Source organism: Brachyistius frenatus, unplaced genomic scaffold (assembly GCF_029030835.1).
Source record: "Brachyistius frenatus isolate BFR_SWC_R1_liver_20210118 unplaced genomic scaffold, ASM2903083v1 Contig_168, whole genome shotgun sequence".
In the NCBI taxonomy this organism is placed as follows: Eukaryota; Metazoa; Chordata; class Actinopteri; family Embiotocidae; genus Brachyistius; species Brachyistius frenatus.
This window is the reverse complement of record NW_027210767.1, coordinates 321,936-343,691: the sequence shown is the minus strand read 5'-3', so window position 1 is coordinate 343,691 and position 21,756 is coordinate 321,936. Positions and strand designations below refer to the sequence as shown.

At 43.5% G+C, this 21,756-nt stretch overlaps 1 protein-coding gene across 1 annotated transcript in view; it reads left to right on the top strand.

Moving 5' to 3' along the window:
• The window catches only part of kcnh5b (potassium voltage-gated channel, subfamily H (eag-related), member 5b), a 93,527-nt gene extending 73,808 nt beyond the window's left edge, over positions 1-19,719 (top strand). The window contains exon 13 of the mRNA XM_069717077.1: positions 17,812-19,719. Coding sequence (XP_069573178.1) covers positions 17,812-18,912 — 1,101 coding nt within the window. The 3' untranslated portion in view covers positions 18,913-19,719. The remainder of the gene's footprint in view (positions 1-17,811) is intronic.
• Positions 19,720-21,756: the final 2,037 nt, after the last annotated feature.

Here is a 21,756-nt window from a genome sequence, read left to right as displayed (position 1 = left end):
AGATACAGCATGAGCAAAAGAATTACTACAAGTCTGCTTCTTTACAATGTGACAATCATTGGGTCAATTTAAAAATAGAAAAATAAATATAGTCCAAAAAAACATTGGCTTTTCTTGTCCATTCATCCATATAAGAACTCCTCCATGAAAAATTTAACATTAGTGGCCAAAAGTGGCTTTTAGTACTGAAGAATTGATTTCCTAAATTTGTTATAACACGACATGACAGCTGTAATATTTAACAGCAAATTACACCAGATACAGCTTTGGCTGACTCAACCACATCAGCGGTTTAATCCAAATTGGTTGAATCGCAAACCAAAACTTTACCGGCTGTTTTTCTGCTGCCTCTTAATTTGGTCCAAATCCACCGTATGAAGTGTTTGCACCCACAGCTGCGTTTAGGCTACACGATATCAGCCTGATAATGGCCAGACCCAAAAGAAATAGGTTGGTGCTAGATTGGATCAGCCGGAGGGAAGCACGCTCTAAACTCTAATATGCTGCTGTGAATTTTTTTGTTTCACTGTCAGTTGACTGGTTACTAACCCTGCCTCTAATCGTAAGCATGATCTCTGACCCTCCCAATGTAACAATTACAGGAAGAGCGTCCCACCGGCGGATCCACTTTAGCACCAACCAGAGTTTCGGATCAAAACTGGGCTTCGCCTTACCATATGTTAGACTGGCTCCACCCAACTGCTGCTCATAACTTCAGTTTTCCCTCTGCAACCAGTGGATGTGGCTAAGTGTGATGATGTAGTTCTAACAACGGTGGCGGTGGTAAATCCAGACGAAGTGTTTTCGCAATGCCAGCATATATCGAGCTATTGAAGCCGGAGCGAGAACACTTCTCTTTGTATGTAAAGTCTGCAACGGTCATTTAGCAACATGGCGTTGGTTACACTCTGCTCACATTGTGGGAGGATCTCTGTTGTTTCCAGCTTCGTGAGAATAAACTAAAGAGATGCCACAGCCCAACGTGAACCCGAGTATGATGCAGCGCCGTCATCGTACACCAAACCTCCGGTCACCAGAGCTCATATTAAGCGCTCTGTGTCTCTTCGTTTAGCTTCTTCCCCGAGGCTGTTAAACACCTCCTCACCCGTCTAATACAGATATATTACCTTCCGAAAAAAAGAAAAAGTGCACATTTGCTGTTGCTGTGGTGTTGCTCTCAGGGTGTCTGCAGGGCTTGTTATCCTAAACTCTGCAGTGTTCTCTTTGTTAGAAGTTTTGTCTCTACTCGCCGGGGAATTGCTAATGACTCTTCATCACAGTCACTCTAATGACCGACTTCAAACTGTTTGTGATGTTGGTGCAGGGGTAGGGCAAGTATTAAGTTGAATATATGACCTAAAACAGCATTGATTCACATATTTTTATCCGAACATAGAATCAAATATCTGTGATGTGTGGTTCCTTTGATGGTGAGAGGTTCATCATTTGCCCCTTTTAGCTCATATCCTGTTTGGTTCAATGTCAGCAGCAGAGAGAGCGAGTTACACACAGAGGAAGCACAAAGCAGCTGTCAGACTTGTTATTATTCATGAGGCGGGCACTGTAAACGCTTTGTTTCATTAAAGTTGATTGAGAAATCTTTAAAATGTTAAAACTGCGTTGCCATCTTGGTTTTTTGAAGACAGAAGTGGCCATATGTGGACGAGCTGGGAAAGAGCTAGGGTTGGACACCTATGGACACTATGCCCCGCCCACCTATGCCAGAAACCTGACTGCACCTTAGGCCTGTCAATCAAACCAAACATGCCGGGTTTTTTTAGGTTCATTGATTGACTTATTTTCAGTTGATGCTTTTTAAACGGGAGTCTGTTGTAGCCAGAGGTTTTTTTGAGCCAGCCGCTAGTGGCCGTCAGTGGTATTATACTTTAAGGGACTTTTGCATTAGTTTCACTTAATAGACCCAGAGAGTACATCCAGTTTTATATACAGTCTATGTATATACTTGATCAATTTTAATAAACTTTTCACCTTATTTAAACCACGTTTAGTATTTTTGCCTTTATTGTTTGGGAGTTGAGCGTTTCAGTTTTAGTTTTCCTCAGTGCCAGCAGAGAGTGACTGCAGACATACTGATGTAAAACCACCGCGGGAAGACCCGGCTGCTGTGCTTCATGTTTTTTTTACACATTCCTCCTTCTTCTGCAGAGTTTTAGAAACATAAATGAACAAGTAAACAGGGCTATTACGTGTGTTTTCCTGACGAGGAGACGTCTGCTGCGAGGCTTTACATGCTGCGCTGAGTTTTTCAGGACAGCTTGTGTGCTGGGAGGGACAAACTTCGGGGCAAAAAGCCTGCAGACTGGGAGGCTTTTACCAGCCCTCTGTTGGATTATTAATGTGACCCACAATAAGGCTGGATGCTGTTTGTGCTTAAGTGTGTATGTGTGTGTGTGCCTGTAATTGTGCATTGAAGCAGCGTTGGTGTGTGTGACTGAGTCTTGTTTCACCTTAGTAAAATGTGCATAAAGTGACTGTGGAGGGTATATTTTCAACACCTAGCAGGCGGGAAGAAAAAGTCCAGTCAGGCGCCTCACATGCAGAGAACAAGTACAGTTTCCAAGGTTCAGGTACTTTACTTGAATATTTCCATTTCTTTTCTTTTACACCACCACAAGTGACAAAATAAATCTGATAGCTGGAATTATGTTGGGTTGTAAATTCGTATTTTAGAGTCAATGAGATCATAAAACAGCTGTTGTTGCTCACAGTTTCAGTCTTCTCTGTGATTGAAGTCTAGAAGCCGTGTTCACATTAAGGTTTGCTCAGCCACTACTGGCTAAGAGCAGTGATGTTGAAGTGGTTGTTTTGATGCACGGTATTTGGTGGTCAGTGACGATTGGTTAAAATCTGTTCCCATTGTATCAATGGGCCCAGACCCATATATTCACACAGTGAGTTTGGGTCTGGTAATACCAGACTAGGCAGCCTCTTTCAGGCCTTAGAAAATATCCGACCAACGTGCTGCTACTTGAATAGGCCTGTTGTATATTAAAGGCTCCATATTGTAACATCTCTGGTGTTTTATTTGCAGTCTTGAACTCCTTATGAAGATCATTTTGTGTGTCAAAAAACATTTCAATAACTGTTTTAAACCACCTCTCTAAAGCCTTTCAGTGGATCCTCGTCTGAGAATAAGCTGTTTTTAGTGGCCGTTCCTAATCTCCTCTGATTGGCTGACTATTCTCCGAGTGACGCCTGACCAGGCCAATCACAAGTGACAGGATGTGGCCCACTGCTACGTTGACATAGCAGTCGTAGTTCTTTAAATCATAAAACGTCAACATTGCACATAAGAGGTTGAATATTGGTCTTTGTATCCCATTGTTTTTATGGCACACGCTCACTCTCACAGCCTGATGATGATACTGATGATACTGATGATGATGATGATGATGATGATGTATTTAGCGAGCAGACAGCACAAGTGTCAGAAGCTCTTCATAACAGACTGCGGACCGGCGGCTGGCTCAGGCTCAGAGCTTCATCTTCATTCTCTTCTCTCACAGCGCAGCGAAGTTAACAGGATAATTAATCGAACGCTGAGAGGAATTCGTTTCACTCACGCTGCAGATTTCAGTCGGCTGTAATGAAGAGCTTATACACTGAAAATATTGGCTTTATTGACGTAATCTAAATGATTAAATCAAGAAGAAGCTCTTTTTTTTCTTTGTGGATATATCTACTGTGCTTTTACACCATGTAAGTTAGAAGCACTTGTGTGTAAGGTCAGAGGTCAGGATCTGCAGCACCAATACAGCTGGAGGTGCTGCAGCATGCTGCAGCAGTTTTACTTTTTATATTGTACCTTTTCCACCCCCGGCTAAAGGCATTCTGGGACATACTATGTTAATCGAAGGCCTGGGGGGGTGTAGTCCATCGCTTCACTGTAGTACAATCTAAACTAGGCTACAGCTTTGTTTGGCAGTAGAGTTAGCACCAACTTCTCAGGGCTAAAAATAGAAATGTAGATTGTAACCCCGGGCTAACTTGGAGTACTGCGAGAGAAGCTGCAGGCCGCATCTCAGCTTTCAGAACACGAGGACAATCACACTTTCATCCCATGATCCCAATGTCCTCAGCAGTACTGACTCAAAACTATCAAAATACCTGGGATGTACTGCAATTTCTATTCACTTTATTACACTTTTTGTGTACTTTTTAACACTAGACAACGTTCAATCGTCTATATGAGTTACATTTCAAATTTATAGCTATTTAAAATTATGCCCATCACATGTCCGTCTTTCAGAGTTTTATTTCAGCAGCATCATTGCTATTTAACCCCACGCTAACAAAAAATTCTGTCATTAGGAATCCACTTAAGAGGTCCGTCGGCCTTCGACCGATATAGAAGTCTTCCACCTGTATGTGAAATGAAGCACTGTTGTAATAAAGTTAGTTCAAGTGCTGTTATAGCGAAATAAATCAAATCAGAAACGCTGGCGCTTTTATTCTGAAGGAAACAATAGTTAGCCTATTAGCAGTTAGCATAAGGTTAAACCATTACTGGTCAGCGGCGCCATTAAACGCAAGTTAAAAACATCCTACATCCATACGTCATAATCTTGACTGACTCATTAACCAATCAACATGGAGCCACACTGCCAGTGCGACAAAAGATACGAACTCGAGGGTGACCCGGGTGTCAACATCTTTCTTTGTCTCGCATTACCAAGGATATTCAGCTGCTCAGTCACAGGGTAGAGTGGCTTTGTTTGTTTTTTTAACCTCTCCTGATCTTACAAAGGCAAACCTACAACCTTCAAGAGTAAAAGTCACATCATTTGATCTCTTTGTCAGCGCTCGCTATTTCACTTTCCTCACGTGTCCCCCTCAGAAGGGCACAGACACCGTGTCACAGTCGTCATCGGGCAACACATTATCTGTTAGTCCTGAACTGAAGCTCTGGTTAGGTCAGAGACGTCCTCTGTGGCGCCGACAGAGAAGGAGCTGTGATCAACGTCACGCTATCAGACATCTGCATTAATTTGTCTTGACTGTACAAATCTATAGTGCCACGTATTACTCTTCTGCAGCTCTGCATTGCTCTCACGAGTCTCGAGTGTGTGAGGAGGCTGGATTTTTAATAAACAAGAATGTGTGTGCACAGGAGTGTGATGAAAACTGCTCGTCGGTGTGCGCCGCTGCTCTCGGCGCGTGTGTGGATCTCTGAAATATGAAGGATGAGGTTATAGCTGAGAGGAGCGTGTGAGCACAGAGATGTTATAAATATGATAAGTAACTTCTTGAAAAACAGGAGAAAGATGGAACAAAGGCTGCACTTTTACTCTGAAAGAGCCTGAATCACATCAGGTTTTGGTTGTGTCGTCTAATCAGTGGACACTGACTGAATAAAGTTCTTATAAACAGGCCAGTAGGGGGAGCTGTAACTAAAGATCATCTGGTAATTTTTAGACAAAGTGCATATTTGTTACAGTGACTCATAGTAAGATTTTCTAATCTATTCTTTTGATAAATTCATCTAAAATATAACTTACCTCATTATTTAGCCTGAGCAGAAAGCAGTTTGCCTCTCAATCCTTTGCTCGAGGGTTCAAATTCCAACGCAGATATCGTAAACGCCTTTGAATTTGAACCCGAGTCCTTTTGTGTGAATTGTCTGCGACATCATCCAAAAGGCAGCTTCTTTGTGCTTTTGAGTATTTCCCATAATTATGGCTGTGTTTTTATTAGATGACATCGTAGATCAAAAATAAAATAATTTGCATTAATCAAATTCCATTAATAAATCACTGCAGTAAAAAGGTGAATCAGATTCACATTCAGGTGAAGCATGCAAATACAGTACAGTACCTGTTCAAGGGTTTCTGTGTCGACATGAATGTGAGCTTTCAAGCGTGTCTGAGTCTTATGATTAAGTGGCTTTGTGTGCATGTATACATTAGCTACGTGTGTGTGTGTGTGTGTGTGTGTGTGTGTGTGTGTGTGTGTGTGTGTGTGTGTGTGTGTGTGTGTGTGTGTGTGTGTGTGTGTGTGTGTGTGTGTGTGTGTGTGTGTGTGTGTGTGTGTGTGTGAGACTGTCACAAGGTTGGCTGGTCCTCAGGAGTATCGGGGCCGAGGTGCAGCAGAGAGTGGAACAAGTCATCCATGTGCACTGGCTCATTTTCTTCCTTCTCTCTCCTGTCTGGTAAATAATGAATCGCTGGAGTTAAGAGGGGAAAAAGTAACCCTTTTTTTTCCCCCCCCCATGTTTGTGTCTCCGGAGAAGTCGGAGATGCATTAAAGGAAGACGAGGGAGGATTTTCTCTGTGGACGAGTTGCCAGAATGAGGAAAACTAACAAGGAAGGAATTGGACTCGGTAATAGGACTCGACGTGGAGGTTTTGTTTTAATGCTGAGGCCACTTGATTAAGAAATTTGTTGCAACATGACAAATTTGATGCTTTTCTCTTATTAATATCATTGAAATCATTAATTTCATTTAACTTTTGCATGTGTAGTTATCCACTGCTCTCATCTGGATTCATGTTTCTTTTGTGTATTTTACGGTATCGATAAGTCAGTTTCATCTGTTATCAGCTTGGATGTGAAATCCGACTATTTGTTTAGACTCTCTTGCCCACAAGAACATACCGGCAGCAGGAAAACTGCCACAGATAAACATACTAAAACGCTAAAGGTTTTCAGTTTATGCACAAAGTCGACCTGGGTTAAGTTTAGAGAAAGATCACAGTTTGGGATAAAATAAGTCCTTCAAACAGATCATTAAGGTTACCGAACAAAAAACAAAAATCTATCTCTTGATTGAGAGTCCAGCGTTTTTTTTTGTATTTTTTAGGAGAGAGTCTTATTGCTATCAACGTCTGATGCGAAGTTGAGTGATTTATGACGTCACTACTTAAATTCGGGTGGGATGACGATGACAGCAGGATGATTTTCTATTGTGGTGTCTCTTTATATGTGTGAATTGTTAAGGCTGATGTTTCACACGTTTAGGTCTGCGTGTATGCAGGATTTATCTGTGTGAACATAAAAGATCTTTAATCAGCCCTGTTTTTGTAAAATGATATTTGAAGTCATCTGTGAATATTTTTGGGCTTTAACGATGATGAAAACAGTAACGTGCAGCTCTGCGTATTGTCTCCAGGACGTCGTTAACAGTGGGAGTCCGTGTGTGCGTGTTTGTGTGCGTGGTCCCTCTCTGTTGGTTGTCCTGTGGCGACAGTGTTTGGGAGGGAGATGACAGATTACCGGGGAGAGACTTCCTCTCCCTTAAGGAGGGCGAGGGACCGAGCCATGATAACAACCTGCATGTACACACAGTACACACACTGTGCAGTATAATTCTATATACATGTTTGTTTGTGTGCGCGCAGTATCAACAATATCCATTGTTGTATTGTCGGTGCATTTTAAATACGCGTGTCATCTTGTACTGTATCATATTAAATATTATGAACACAGGTCCACCAAGAAAGTCATGGATCATTGAATTATTTAAAATATAGTTGAGCTTCTATTAGCCTGAACGTACCCTCGGGTCGTCATTTTGTATGATCAGCATTCCCAACTACGAATTTGTTTTGATGATGCCCCCAAACACACTTCTCGTAAAGGTTCAGTGTGTAAAATTTACAGTTTAAAACAAATAATTAACAAAATTTACATCCGTGTTGTGTTGCAGAGACGTCTGCTGAAGTTAGCATGCTAACCAGCTAGCCCCAACCCGTCCCATCTCATGATAACACTTTCTGACTCACTATCGCCTCCGCAGGCACTAAATGGTATTACAAGACAGCTTAATTTTTACGTATTGCACCTTTTAAAAAGTCTCTGAGAAACTGTGTTTGGAAAGGTGCAGATGGATCGTAAACTTGAAAACTCTTTAAATGTGCACTTGTACTGATTGGACTCTCGGATGGTTTCCCATGTAGAGATATATTTTTAACGTGTCCCATGTTGGTTAATAGTTCATGTAATGCCCATTTTCCACACATGGCTACCACTAACAGTCTTAAGGATGAAATAACGTCTTTTAATGTCAGCTTTTTCTCATAATTTTTCTATTTTCTACTCTAACATTGTCAAGTTAAAGTACCTCGGTGGAGTTCATTCACACTGTTACACGAGTGGCTAACCGTAGCCAACATGTCTCTGACAAAGTGTGCATAATGCAAACCCACAGAGGGGCTTCATGTCAAGATGGCAGCCGTCCGTGTCCGACATATTGTGAACTGACCTCCATGACACTTAACACACAGTCTTGTGGTTCGACAGTGGCAGTGAGAGGGTTGTTTGTGTATAGCCATGCTGTGGATCCAATCAAACCGACCAATAGAAACTGTTGTCTCGTCCATCAGCGTAGATCCCGCCCGTTACGTCAAACCAAACTCGCAACCAAAAGGTTTTGACTTAATACCAAAAAGGTCTAAATGTGACACAATCAGGAGGTTTTTTTTGCTCTAAAAACTGTCTTTTATGCTGCATTAAAAAAGGAACTTCATAAGTCTCCACCTGTGGAAAACACGAGATTTAGATTTAATGTGTGCGTTTTGGAAGTATTAAGCTCACATTGGCTATAATAACTACCTGTGTGTGTGTGTGTGTGTGTGTGTGTGTGTGTGTGTGTGTGTGTGTGTGTGTGTGTGTGTGTGTGTGTGTGTGTGTGTGTGTGTGTGTGTGTGTGTGTGTGTGTGTGTGTGTGTGTGTGTACCTGACACTGAGACCAGGCGGTCTCTTAAACTCAGCTCAGATCCTCTGCAGGCTTGTTTTCTGCCCAGCCGTCTCTCTCTGTTGCTATTTTTAGGAGCTTTATGGTTCGAGCTCTTTCGATGCTGCCAGAACGGAGCTGGAACGTCTCACCCTCTGTGTCGCCTCCCGTCGCTCGCTCTCATTGTTATTTCATTTTCTCGTGGATGCAGGACCGCAGTCAATAGTCAGATCCAGCCCACACACACACACACACACACACACACACACACACACACACACACACACACACACACACACACACACACACACACACACACACACACACACACACAAGCCCGGTCCGGTCCGCATCCCTTTATTCAATCCAGCTATTGTTGCAGGAGCCAATCTAGCGTCTATCCATCACTCTGGCTGCTGCAAGTGTGTGTGTGTGTGTGTGTGTGTGTGTGTGTGTGTGTGTGTGTGTGTGTGTGTGTGTGTGTGTGTGTGTGTGTGTGTGTGTGTGTGTGTGTGTGTGTGTGTGTGTGTGTGTGTGTGTGTGTAAACTACAGCTCAACAGAAAGAATTTAATCAAGCACAGGATTGAGTGCACACACACATATTGTATACATGCTCTCTCACACACACACACACACACACACACACACACACACACACACACACACACACACACACACACACACACACACACACACGTCCTATTTCCTCCACTTTTCAGGATTAAAGGGCACACACAAACACTGTGTATTGAGTAATTACTCGACTTCCACCTGTCATGGTGACTCCTGCGTCTCAAGGGGCCACTTCTAAAGAACCGGGCTGCAACATGAATTTTTATAGAAAATGATTCATTTCTTTACAATAGGTTATTTTGTAAAAATAAAATTAAAATAAAAAATAGTTTAAAAAAAAACCCCATTTAGGAACAGTTTGTTTACTGGTAATTGTTTCCTAATACATTACAGATATGTACAGATCAGGTAAAAAAATGTCAGGCACATTCATCAGACTGATTTATTAAAAGGTTAATGAACTTCAAATGTGCACTGTACAGCTGTATTATCTACATAATTAAAAGTGTATTGACAGATACTCCATATTAAATGACTTGGATTGGTGTCGGTGCCAAAAAAAAAAGCCTAATTGGGACATCTGCAAAACTCCTCCCCGATTATCAAAAATGACATATTTAGAAACCCCTTTACGCTCTTAAATGTAACTCGACACCTTCGCCTTCATATATTATGTGTTGATCTCTGAATATGCAAATAGGCCCCGCCTCTATCTCCACCCACCACTCTGGAGAGGCTCTTTATCGTATCAAAGAAACTGTAGCGTCATGTTTCTTCTGTTTATCAGCAGACTATAAAAACTTCTTCTCTGATTTTTTTTATTTTTTATTATCAGAACTGTAATCCATCTTCATGTGTGTCTGCCTCGGCCTCTTTAGATTTGCGTTGCCGTCCCACCAGCCGTAAACCTGCTTATTGATTTTTGAGTTACATAAACCGCCTATAACTCAGCCGGCTGTGTGCGGCTTGTAATCTGAGCTGTTAAAGCACCACTTTCTGCTGCGCAAACCTTTTTCAAATTTTTTTTTATTGTGTAGCCGCCGCTAATGTGGGATCAAAGCAGAAACGCCTCCGCTGCATTTAGATCATGTTTTATTACTCTTGCGCGCGTGCTTTGCATAATTTACTCTGTTTGACCGACTGCTCGCTGGCGGCTGCAGACGGGAGAGTTCGGAGTTTGGAGTTTCAGCGTGCTGAGCTGGCTTTGGCTTCATGCAAATGTCCTGCTGGTAATTATAAATATTTCTTTTTACATCAGCACCTGCAGAAAGTAAGAGATTTAACAGAGCTTTTGATTCTCATTTTGATCGTAATGAGTCCTTCAAGGAGGAAGACAAACACGCACCTTTCACCTTCATTGCACCTAAATGGTGAGGCGCGCTGACTCAGGGCGTTGCAGCAGCCTTTATTGTCCAGCAGCTGAAACACACAACATTCACGTATCATCAGCAACAGGTTTGCGAACAGCTGCTTGCTCACAGCAGCCCTGGATTATCCATTCATTTGGGGTCCAATTCTCTGTCTCTCAGCTCTGTTCTTTTGTATTTACCAGCTCGAGTTTTGCCGCTGAACGCTCCATCACATTCATCAGCCGACAGAGAGTTTTCTTTGAAAACATGCAAATGAAATGAAATGAAGAAAGATGTTAACCGTAGATTGCAGAGGCGGGTAGGTTAGCCGGTGAGAAAACCTCCCACACCTGTTTCAAAGCCAACTCCCGTCCAGACTTTGGTTTAAAACGAGAGGTCGAAAACAAATGTTCGACATTACAATGTAATCCGTGCTCGTCAACGTGCAGCGTGGAGAGTTCCTTTTAAGCTCTCTCTTGTAAAGTCTGTTTGTCGAGCTTTTTCTCTGCAAACACCTGCAGGCGCTGTAGCCGAACACTCAACAACACGATGAAGCTGGCATCAAAACAAATGAGCTGAAAGTTGCGATTGGGCTCTGAAAAGCTGAAAGGAGCCAAACATTCAGTTGAAAAAACTGTGGCTAACCTGTAGCTCCTGGTGGTAACACGACTGGAGCTGCTGCTTGGTTTAATCAGTTTTACAGAACTGCCAATCAAACTGCTGTTTTAAGTAAAGATCTCAGTCAGTATTAAGTCCTCCACGCTGCTGGGTTTGGACGTGTGCAGCTCGTCCATCTAGTTCCATCGCTTTTGTCAATATTTTTAAAAAAAACTCCACTGAAGAAAAACCCGTCGTCTTATTTTGTAGATTTATTGTGTCAGCAGTAAACCTGGAGACGATTACTTCCTCTTCCTTTGACTGCTTCACAATAAAAGCCAAACTGTGTTTCTCCGGTTGATTGCAGTAGCAAATGTTGCTTCAGCATTATTGTTTTACAAGAGCTTAACTTGTGCAGGTTACATCTCGTACAAAGGAATCTATGTATATTTTGTAACATTTTAGTTTCATGCTGCACGAAGACGATTTTTATAAACATTTTTAAAACAATTGAAGCTGTCACCATTTGTATTGCTTTTTGTTTTAGTGTTTTGAATTAAACAAATGTCTTGTTTGAACTTTGATAATCAGATTTTTCATGTACTAATGGATGGTTGTTGTTTTTTTGTGAGACCGAACAATACATTCTTCCACAGTGAGGTCAAACTGACATCAGTTTCAACAGTTTCTGGACGACCAGGGTGGGTGAACATGATCAGTAACTTTCACATCCAGCTCTGACAGAGTGGAACCAGAGCGAAGTGTGAAAACTGAGTGATATCAGAAAGATCAAATTGCATCAAATGCCTCGTTGCTTCCTGGAAACCCATCGTGTGTGTGAGTGGGAATGAAACGATGGAAAGTGCTGTACTGAATGGAAAAACACCAGAAAACTAAAAACAGCTTTGCTTTTCACGAGAATCTAAGGAATTATAATTTTAAATGAATTAAAGTTAAACTGCAGACATGTCAACCTCTTTAATCCTTCAGAGTTTCCACTTCTCTTCTGCTTACAGCTCAGAAATAGTCTCAGTCCCCTGAGTTGTCCCTTTTTTTTGCTCTTCTGCTGCCTCTAATATCAGATCGAAAAGTTTTCTTCTTACTGAGCCTCAATGTCTTCTTGATTTTTACAATTAAAGTTCATAAGACACTGAAATAGCATTCGATTAAAGATCTAAGTACTGTATTGCAGAAGTGATGCTTTTACAATAACATGGTCTTTATTTCTTCATTTGCCATGTTCATAGCACCAAATAGGATTTCTCCCTGAGAGGCAGGCTCATACCGAAGACTGTCAACTCATTTCATTTGGCAATAAAGTGGAAATGAAAAAAGTTTCTATCTGTATTTAGAAGCGTGAAATGAAAGTCTCTCGTTACGGTGATGAAAACCTTTGACTGTGATTATTTAGTTAATTCATTTATAGTTCACTTCTGAAAGAGGACACATTTAAACTAGTAAATCGATGTTGAATTTTGATCCTGTCACATGATCTTCATCCACAATTGTCGTGCAACTGTACATGGTTTTTTTTCTGAGTACTTTATAGATGTAAAAGTTTGTAGTCGTCCCTTGAAATAGCGGATAACATTTAGTAGAAAGGTGCCTTAGTTTGACTTCAGATCACCATTTTTGTTCTGTCTTTGTGTTAGTTGGGTTCAAACGTCGTCGTCAGACCGGCTGCAGGGTTAGAGTGTGCGTCGGCGTTCCTCTGCTCTGCCGCCATGTCGTTTTTTTTTTGTTTTTTTACCGGTCTATCTGAATGTGACCTTTTACACAAACGAGTCACACTCCTCTCTAATGGTGCTCCTCTGTCACTCGCTCTCGCCACGTCCACACACACACACACACACACACACACACACACACACACACACACACACACACACACACACACACACACACACACACACACACCACACCTGCACACAGCCGCTACGTGATGACGGTGATGAATGAGCGGGGCAGAGCGCCCCGTGACGGCCGGCAGCTCTGCGTAAACAAGAAACCATCAGCGGTGACGGGGCCGCTCAGATTTCCCTCCTTCAGGAGCGCAGCGAGAGTGATGGAAGAGAATGACATCAGCTAATAATAAAAAGTGGCCCGAGAGAAAAGGCTGGAGGTAATCATGACCCACAATGCTTTGCAGCAAATTCCTTGCAGGCCACGTTTGATATTGAGTTTGGTGGATAAGAAGGCAGAAATCCTCCTCGCTCCCTCCTCTTCTGGTCACATTCAGAGTAATACACACTGATTTCTTTCCTTTTTTTTTTTTTTTTTATCTCTTCAGGCCAATCTTCAGTGTAACGCGTATGTTTTTTTCCTTGAAAAATACAAGCAGAGGAAAAGTCGCACTACGCCTCTCAACCTGCTGAAGATCCCACGTTATTGTCGGAGCTCAAAAATGAATCATCATAGAGGTTTGCAGCTTCTGGAGTCATCGTTTACAGTTAAATTCCCCAGCAAGAAACAACATAGAATATTCTGCGAACAAGCAAAAAATGTCCTCCAAATGGGGTGAGGAGCAATAACTCGATCATTTTTCTTTAAAATAACTTGATTTGATGAATTTCGTTACTTTCATGCACACACAGAATACACGATACGGTGTCACTGGAGTGCAAAACACAAAAAACGAAAGGAAACCAAAACTTACTGATAATTTCTTCGAGCTTCCTTTTCTCTTTGCGTCTCTGCCTCAATATTTCTCTCCATGTTTTGTTGTGTTGTTTGTCCATATTTTCTTGTCCTGTCTCTGCTTCTTCAGGCCTTTCTTTATGAGATCGTAAATTGTATTTCTTTCTTGCTGCTCTGCAGTGATTTATCTCCCATTTATCTCCCATTGTCCTTTTTGTCACGTTTTCTTCTTCTCATCGTCCTCTTTTTTTTAAGTTTTAGTCCTCGTCGTCTCCTCTTCTCTACCTCGTTATCTATCCGAACAGTGTAAACGTCTGTGCGTTTCTTTCTTATTTAAAATTCAAATTTTCTTTTATTATCATGCTCGCAATTCAATTCAGCAGAACAGGTGTGCACTATCAGCATTTATAAGACAAAACAAAGCAACAGCATGCATACAATTAGCACATACTGCGTTATATACTGTATCACACTCTCTGCTTTTATTTTTATGTATTATATTCCTTCTTTCTACATTCTCTTTCCTCTGTGTTTGTCTGTGTAGTTTTACAGTTTGTAATGTTTATTCTTGCCCTGCTGTCAGAATATCATGACCCGAGGAAAATGACGACATTACTCAGCCCGACCAGCGTCTCTCCGTGAAACGCTGAACAAACCCCGACACGCTCCGTCTGCTCTTCAATATTTAATCAGGCCTAACGTGCATTAGGGCACCTCGTAAACATAATGTTGCATTTGTTGTGTCTCTAGACGGTGCTTTCATTCTGGGCCTCATCAGTGATTAAATACAGCTTATATTAAATCTATACTCGAAGTGCGCAAAGCTACACATGCTGGTGTACAAGATCCTTGCTATAGGGCCTAAAAATCACACTTAGACCAATCGAAAATCGAATTAAATTGACTTCATTGACTTATAACTCTCTGCTCAGGCCTTTTCTTTGACCACACTGCGTTTATTACTGTTAAACGCAATGAATCTAATCAGTTTAGATTAAAAAAAATGAACCACAAAGGAGAAGTCTTTAAAGACAGATAAAGTTTCAAAAGATGTCGTGAAAATGCCCCCAAAAATCCTGAACTAAAATACATATAGGATAAATGTTAGACTGCTTTTTTAGAAGCTTCTCAAAGAAGCAAATCGAATCCAGCTCTGCTCATTTTGCAGCAACTATAAAATAAATGTTAATTGCACAACCTATTTAGGTCAAAGATTTTATGTCATCTAAGGGCTTCACATATTAGTGATGTAATTTGATTTATTAGTTCGTGTCAAACTTTCTTCCAAAGCTGAAACCAGTCTGCATACCAGATTTTTGTGAGGGTGCACATCTCGCACGACACTTTCTGTGTTTCTTTGGGGCGATCGTTTGAAAGGCCTCCCCGGGTTAATTTGACAGCTGTTCAGCCGAGTGCCTCGGCAGAAGCCATTTATCCATCTCAACGTTTTTTCCACGACTCTTCGCTGACACTGAAGAGAGGCAGCCATTCAGCAGCATTATTCATAACTGCCTGGTTACTCTCTGTGTATGTGTCTCGGTGGACGGCCACTTTAGAACGTGAATGAGGCTCCGTGTGTGAGCGCCGGCTGTCAAACAGACATAATGTTGCCTGAATAAGCGGGTCATCGGGGTGATCGGCGAGAAGCGAGTCAGGCTCCTCGACCTGCCGCCACGTGGTCCTAGCAGCTTTTCAGCCAACCGTTGCCGTCACGCCAACCCGTTTTCTGCCTTTTAAAATCTGTGCCCGGCAGGTCGGTCTGTGTAGAGATGGATTTGTATAAATGACTAATGTGTCGAAAAGCTGATTCACAGCTGAGAAAAGCAGCAGCGTGGCATCGAACTGAACCGGGTTAATGGTGTTCCAGCACTCTGAACAAAGCCCATTGTTTGAATAATTACCTGGCTGAACGACTGCGTGTCCCGACCTACAAACTCGAGTCTGGTTCCACATGTTGAATGTTAGTTTGAGTCACACATGTTCAAAGTAAGTTAGAATTTTCCCCAACTGTGCAAATATAACCACACAAATCGGGATTCTTCACTGTGATTGTAGTCTGGAAATCCTACTTGCGTTAACGACATGCCAATCGGCGACCAGCGTCAGTGGCTCGATTTGATGACATTGAAGTCAAGCGGGTTGTTTTTTTCCCTGAATGTTGTTGGAGCAGTGGTTAGATTTTCGGTGCATGCGGTGGTCCATGCTGATTGGCTGGTCCAGTAGTTTCAACATTACTCGAAGTCTCCGGTCAACGATGCGAGTGATTCCCAATGAAGGATTCGCCAGACCAAAATATTCACATAGTGAATTTGTGTCTGGTAACACCAGATGCAGGAATTTAAGTCAGGCTATCGTCAGCCATTAAAAAAAAGAAAAAGAAAAAAAGAAAAGGAACCACAAGAGAAGTAAAAATGAGCCGGAGAGGCAAAAGATTTAACTGTAATTTGGTCTGACGAAAAAAATCAAAGGTTAGCTTAAAAAAAAAAATTTAAAAAGAGGGAAAAGTGCTGGTAGTGAGACTATAATAGCAGTATGGTGGCAACAAACTGAATTTGTTTTTTCCTTTTTCTCCATTCAAATGGAAAAGGCTCCCGGCCGGACTGACAACACGCCGATTTCAGATACGTCTGTCAACAAACCAATTAAAGTCAAGTGTAGCAAGATGCAGCCACATTGGTGATGACAACAAGACGTAGGGGATGATGTCAGGACATAACTGACAATGACAGGACATTGGTAATTAATGCAAAGTTATATGGTGCTCTCAAAAAATTGCTGCGAGAGACTTAAACTAACCGGATCATATTTTTACAATGTAATAAAAACATGAACCTGAGTTCGGACTTCAAGATGTGAAAATGCTGTGAATCTGAATATTACTCCACTTCTTAACTTTCAACTCCTTCCTGCACCTCTATCCTGACTGCCACTTCAACTCCTGCCAGAACTTCAGCCGGCCCATCTTCACCTTCTTTTGTTTCTTCAACCTGCACGTTGTTTTTTTTTGTACCTTTCATCATGATGTTTAGATGCACTTTGGAGGTTTATCAGATTTGATCCCGCCAACGTCGGCAGCTCATGTTCTGACAGATTCATGTACTGATTAGCATGCAGAGACAGTGGACTCATTGTTCTTTGCGGGAGACGAGTTAAAAAAGAAAAAAAAACAACAAAAAAAAACACCCGTGATAACTTTTCAATTACTTTCCATCAAACAACTCTCTGCTCGTCAAAACTTGATTTAATTAAAAGTGTTAATCTTTCGGGTTATGCCTCCAGGTAGCCGTGGAGATTCGGGATGATTGACAGGACATCTCGGTCTCCCCCCTCCTCTCGTCTGCTCTTCTGCTCGGGTTGGCTCGGTGCAGCTCTCAGCAGACGACCGCATGAAAGGAGGGAGTTTAGGAGGAAGATGTGGATGGTTGGGTGGATTATGGACGGACAGCGAGGTGGACGACTCCCCTCGCTTCCTTCTTTAACCCAAAGAATCGACTCAGCGTGCCACCCATCGGGAGGTTATCATTTTAACCAGGAATAACACTTAAATAGCCAGTTGGATGGCTGGCAGGGATTTCTGTCATTCCCAATGTAATTAGTGTGTAAGGCGAGCCTGGCGCCAGACTGAGGCTGAATAACACAGGGGGAGGTGTGTGAGCATCGATGGATAATTTAACACAGATTTGCAGAAGCCAGCTCCACTTTGCCGTACCTGAGTGCCCTGCAGACAGAACGTGACATGCAGATGTTCTCAACTGGAAATGTTTTGACATACTGACAGATTTCCACAATAATAAATCTTCATCTCTTTTTTTTTTTTTTTCCTCATTGTTGTAGAAAAAAAAGACTTTATCTCCAATGATTAATGTGCAATGCTCAGGGCAAATAATTATTATTCATAGTATTCATATGAAGTGTCCTGATAAGCAGCGTGTTGTTCATTTCTGTGTGTTTTTTCCCTGCAGATCATTTTCCGCAAGATCAGCGAGGTGAAGAAGGAGGAAGAGGAGCGGCAGCGGGCGAAGAACGAGGTGCAGCTCACCATCCCGCAGGACCATCCGGTGCGCAAGCTTTTCCAGAAGTTCAAGCAGCAGAAGGAGCTCCGCAACCAGGGAGCCGCGGCGCCGTCGCAGCTGGACCTGGAGAAGAACCAGCTGCAGGTGGAGCAGCACCAGCACCTGCACCCGCACACCCTGCAGCTGGGCCACTCCAGCCTGCAGCACTCGCTGCCGCTCAGCCTGCAGCGGCCCCACAACTCCCTGCAGAACGGAGCGCCGCTCAGCAGCAGCGTGCTGACCGTGTCTCAGGTCACGCCCATGCAGAGCTCACTGGCCTACAGCCATCCCAGCGAGCCGCCTGCAAAGCAGAACAATTGTGACATCATGGAGCTGCAGCCCAGTTCTGCCGGAGGCGGAGGCGAGCAGACTGTCAGGCTCAAAGTCAGCAGCAGCCCGGTGCTGGCGAAGCCGGCCGCCAAGGCCAGCGGCTGGATGCGCCTGAAAAACAACACGGCTCCAGTGGAGGCCAGGAAGGAGGGGCTGAACAACAGCGTCAAGGCCGTCTCCGTGGAGATGCTCTCTCAGGACAGCAAAGGTCAGGAAGCGGGAGGAGGCGGGGACGCGGAGGAGGGCGGGGTGTCCAGCAGCAACCCCCTCCGCAAGACGGACTCCTGCGACAGCGGCATCACAAAGAGCGAGCTGCGGATCGACCGGGCGGGGGAGGCGCGGACCCCCGCCGGCGTCACCCCGCTCCTCCAAAGCCCTCTCCCCGGAGGAGCGGGGTCCCCTCACCCGTTCTGCCCCATACCGGAGCAGGCCCTGCAGGCGGCGCTGCACGACACCCGGCTGGAGCTCCGGGGGGACATCCAGACTCTGGGAGGCCGTCTCGGCGCCCTGGAGGGTCAGGTGGCCGAGATCATCAAACTGCTGTCAGAGAAGAGGCGGCCGTCCACGGGGGCGGTGCCGCCGCCCGCCTCGACCACGCCCAAAACCAAAATCCAACGTCAGGACATCTTCACCGTCTCCAGGCCCGTCTCTCCCGACTCAGAGAAGGACGACGGGCTTTGAAGAGAGCTGAGCCAGTGGTGTCGAGAGTGAAGCTGTGGCTCACGATTCCTACTTTTTCTAAAGCATCCCGCTCCGTCACGTACCGGTCACACCACTGGTGTCAATTCTCCGAGATAAAACAAACAAACAAACAAACAAACTGGCTTCTTTAACGTTTGCACACTGATTTTTGTCTCCGGATCACGTGAGAGTTCAGTACGCGCTCCTCCGTGATCTGGACCTGTCGTTTTTCTGATTGTACATACCTCTCTATGCATGTCCAGCTGGATTCTGGCCTGCCAAAGAAACAACTGAACGTACTTATTGCCTGTATAATATGCAGTTGACTGCATGCAAATCGAATTTAAAGAGACATTTTATCGAGGTACGCTGTACATATGAATATTTTTCAGTGATAATTTACTATGTGGACATTCAGGGTTTGCATACTGGTAGCACTATAAATACTGGAAGAGGGTTTTTATTTTCCTGGCAGAGGGACCGTGCATGGATTATTTAGAGATAGAGAAGAAGCTCTTTTATTTGTTTGCCTGTGAGATGAAATTGAAGTTTGACTGCTCTCACTTCGCCCTCGATGAACACAGATTTCCTACGTGTGATGAAGCAGCATCCCTTAAAAACAGGGAGGGAATTTTTTCTGCTATGTTTTTTGTATTAATTAACGCTTCTTATGATGATTTATATATTTTTGATTACGGAAACGCCCTCGGCCTCAGTTCGGTGTCTGGTAAATCCTGAAACGTTTATTTCGTTAGACTCCTCCTCTTTGTGTCTATGCATCGCTCGGGTACGCCGCCAGAATATTCTACCTTCTTTATCATGATGGTGAATGAGTTTTTCCTTCTCTTTTTTTTTTTTTTCGTTTCCATTCTTCTGCATGAATCAGGGATGGCAGGATGCACTTTTTTTTTTGGGGGGGGGGGTAAAGCCAGGGATGACAAGAAAGCTTTGGGGGAAAGGGGGGGTGACACGGGAGTTTAGTTCACATAAAAGTCCACTCAGCACAGTGACATGTAATCCCACAGCCTCGGCACAGCGCGCACGCACGCGCGTACACACACACACACACACACACACACACACACACACACACACACACACACACACACACACGGCAGTCTTAACCAGCGAGCGTCTCTCCCTGCGGCCCGCTCCGAGCTCCATTATCGACAGCAGCTTTCGCCGCAAAAAAAAAAGCTTGAGTGATTTAAAAAAAAAAATGGAGTACGCTACTTTATATGATGTCAGTTTTTCTAGATCCGCATGCAGAGAGGAGTAGTTCTATGCTCCGCAGTGCTTAACACACACACACACACACACGAAGGATCTGTATTTGATACGGCAGCAATAATAAGGGTAAGAACACAACGGCCATCAGAAAGCTTCATTTGGTTATAAATGAGCTCCGTGTGGGGGGGAGTGAACGGGGCTCAGCGGGCTGATGAACGCAGGTTTTGCTCATCTCAGCTCATTTGTATCAAACTGAAAGTGTTGCTGAAAATAATAAGTTTTTTTTTTAAAAAGGCGAAAAGATGAAAACCAGATTATATTTTTACATGCCGCAATCAGAGAAAAACGAATCCAACACGCGCTAGACGTCAGGATGGAAAACCGGTAGATTTAAGGGAGCTTTCGGAACCACAACCTTTTTTTTTTTTTCGAAGCGCAACCATTTGCTTTACCAGTGATTCCACCGGGCTCGGGTCCACAATGCCGTCCGCACGCCTTCATTCTCCGCAAAGTGTTTGAAAAGCTTCTCGTCCGGCTAATTTAGGCGACTTCCTGACTTCACCAGATTTTTTTTTGTTTCTCTTTTTGTCTGTTTCCTGTTTATTGTTCGTTGCTATATTGTACTGAAGCCTGCAGACAAAATTGGACACAGTTTGCTGTGTTGTAGTCACATACAGTGCCTGTTCGCAGGAGAAGGAACACGTTTCTTGTAAATGATGTAATATACGATCACGATAAAATATACGATATATACGAGTCTTTTATTGTGAAAATTGAGCGGCTCCTCTCGGCTCTTCCTGCCCGTCCGATCTGCTTCGGTGCAGCTTGACGCGACTTCCATCAAAAATAGACTACGCAAAATACTTTTAATTAAGCGTCGCAGAGAGACTCTTCTGAAACATCTGGTGGAATCACGAGCGGCCAGGTCCGACCCCCGGTGGAATCCAATCCTTTACTTTTTTTAAACCAACGCTTCAGACGTTACACGTCAGAATTGATCTTCCCTGTTTAGATGACGCCCTGCATGACAGTTTGGTCGTCGGGGTCGTTGCCTTCATCAGCTTCTACTTAAATATGTATAACTCCAAAGTTCAGTGACTGTTCGTTGCAGCAGAGCGACGTGCACCGAGCTGGAGGGAGCAATAACTTCCACGAGGAAGTATTCCAAGTCACATCTCACAAAATCTGATGTTTCCCTGCTTGAGTTTTAGTTGCAAATGCTCACGTACACAAAAACGTCTGGAACTCAGGTGCTGATGTTGATCAAGAGACGTAACTTGGTATACTTGCTCGTGAGGGTTATGCCTTCCCTCTCCGTCGTGCTTCAAGGTGCTGCAGTCCGTTCGTGCCCAACAGAAGCGGTCTTTAAACTTCGATCCATCCTCGCGAAGGTACACACTTCATTTGGAGAACTGCACCCTACAGCCTGACTGGACTTTTCAAGGCCCATCGACACTTCTGAGAGTTTTGGTTTCAACACGATGAAACAAAATCACAGCGCACCTCTCCGTCTGATCCTGTGCATGAAAAGGAATCGGTGCGATGAATAATGATAGAAAACGGCAGCAGTTCTTTATCACTCTAATGAACCCGGTTGGTTACATTACGAGGGCT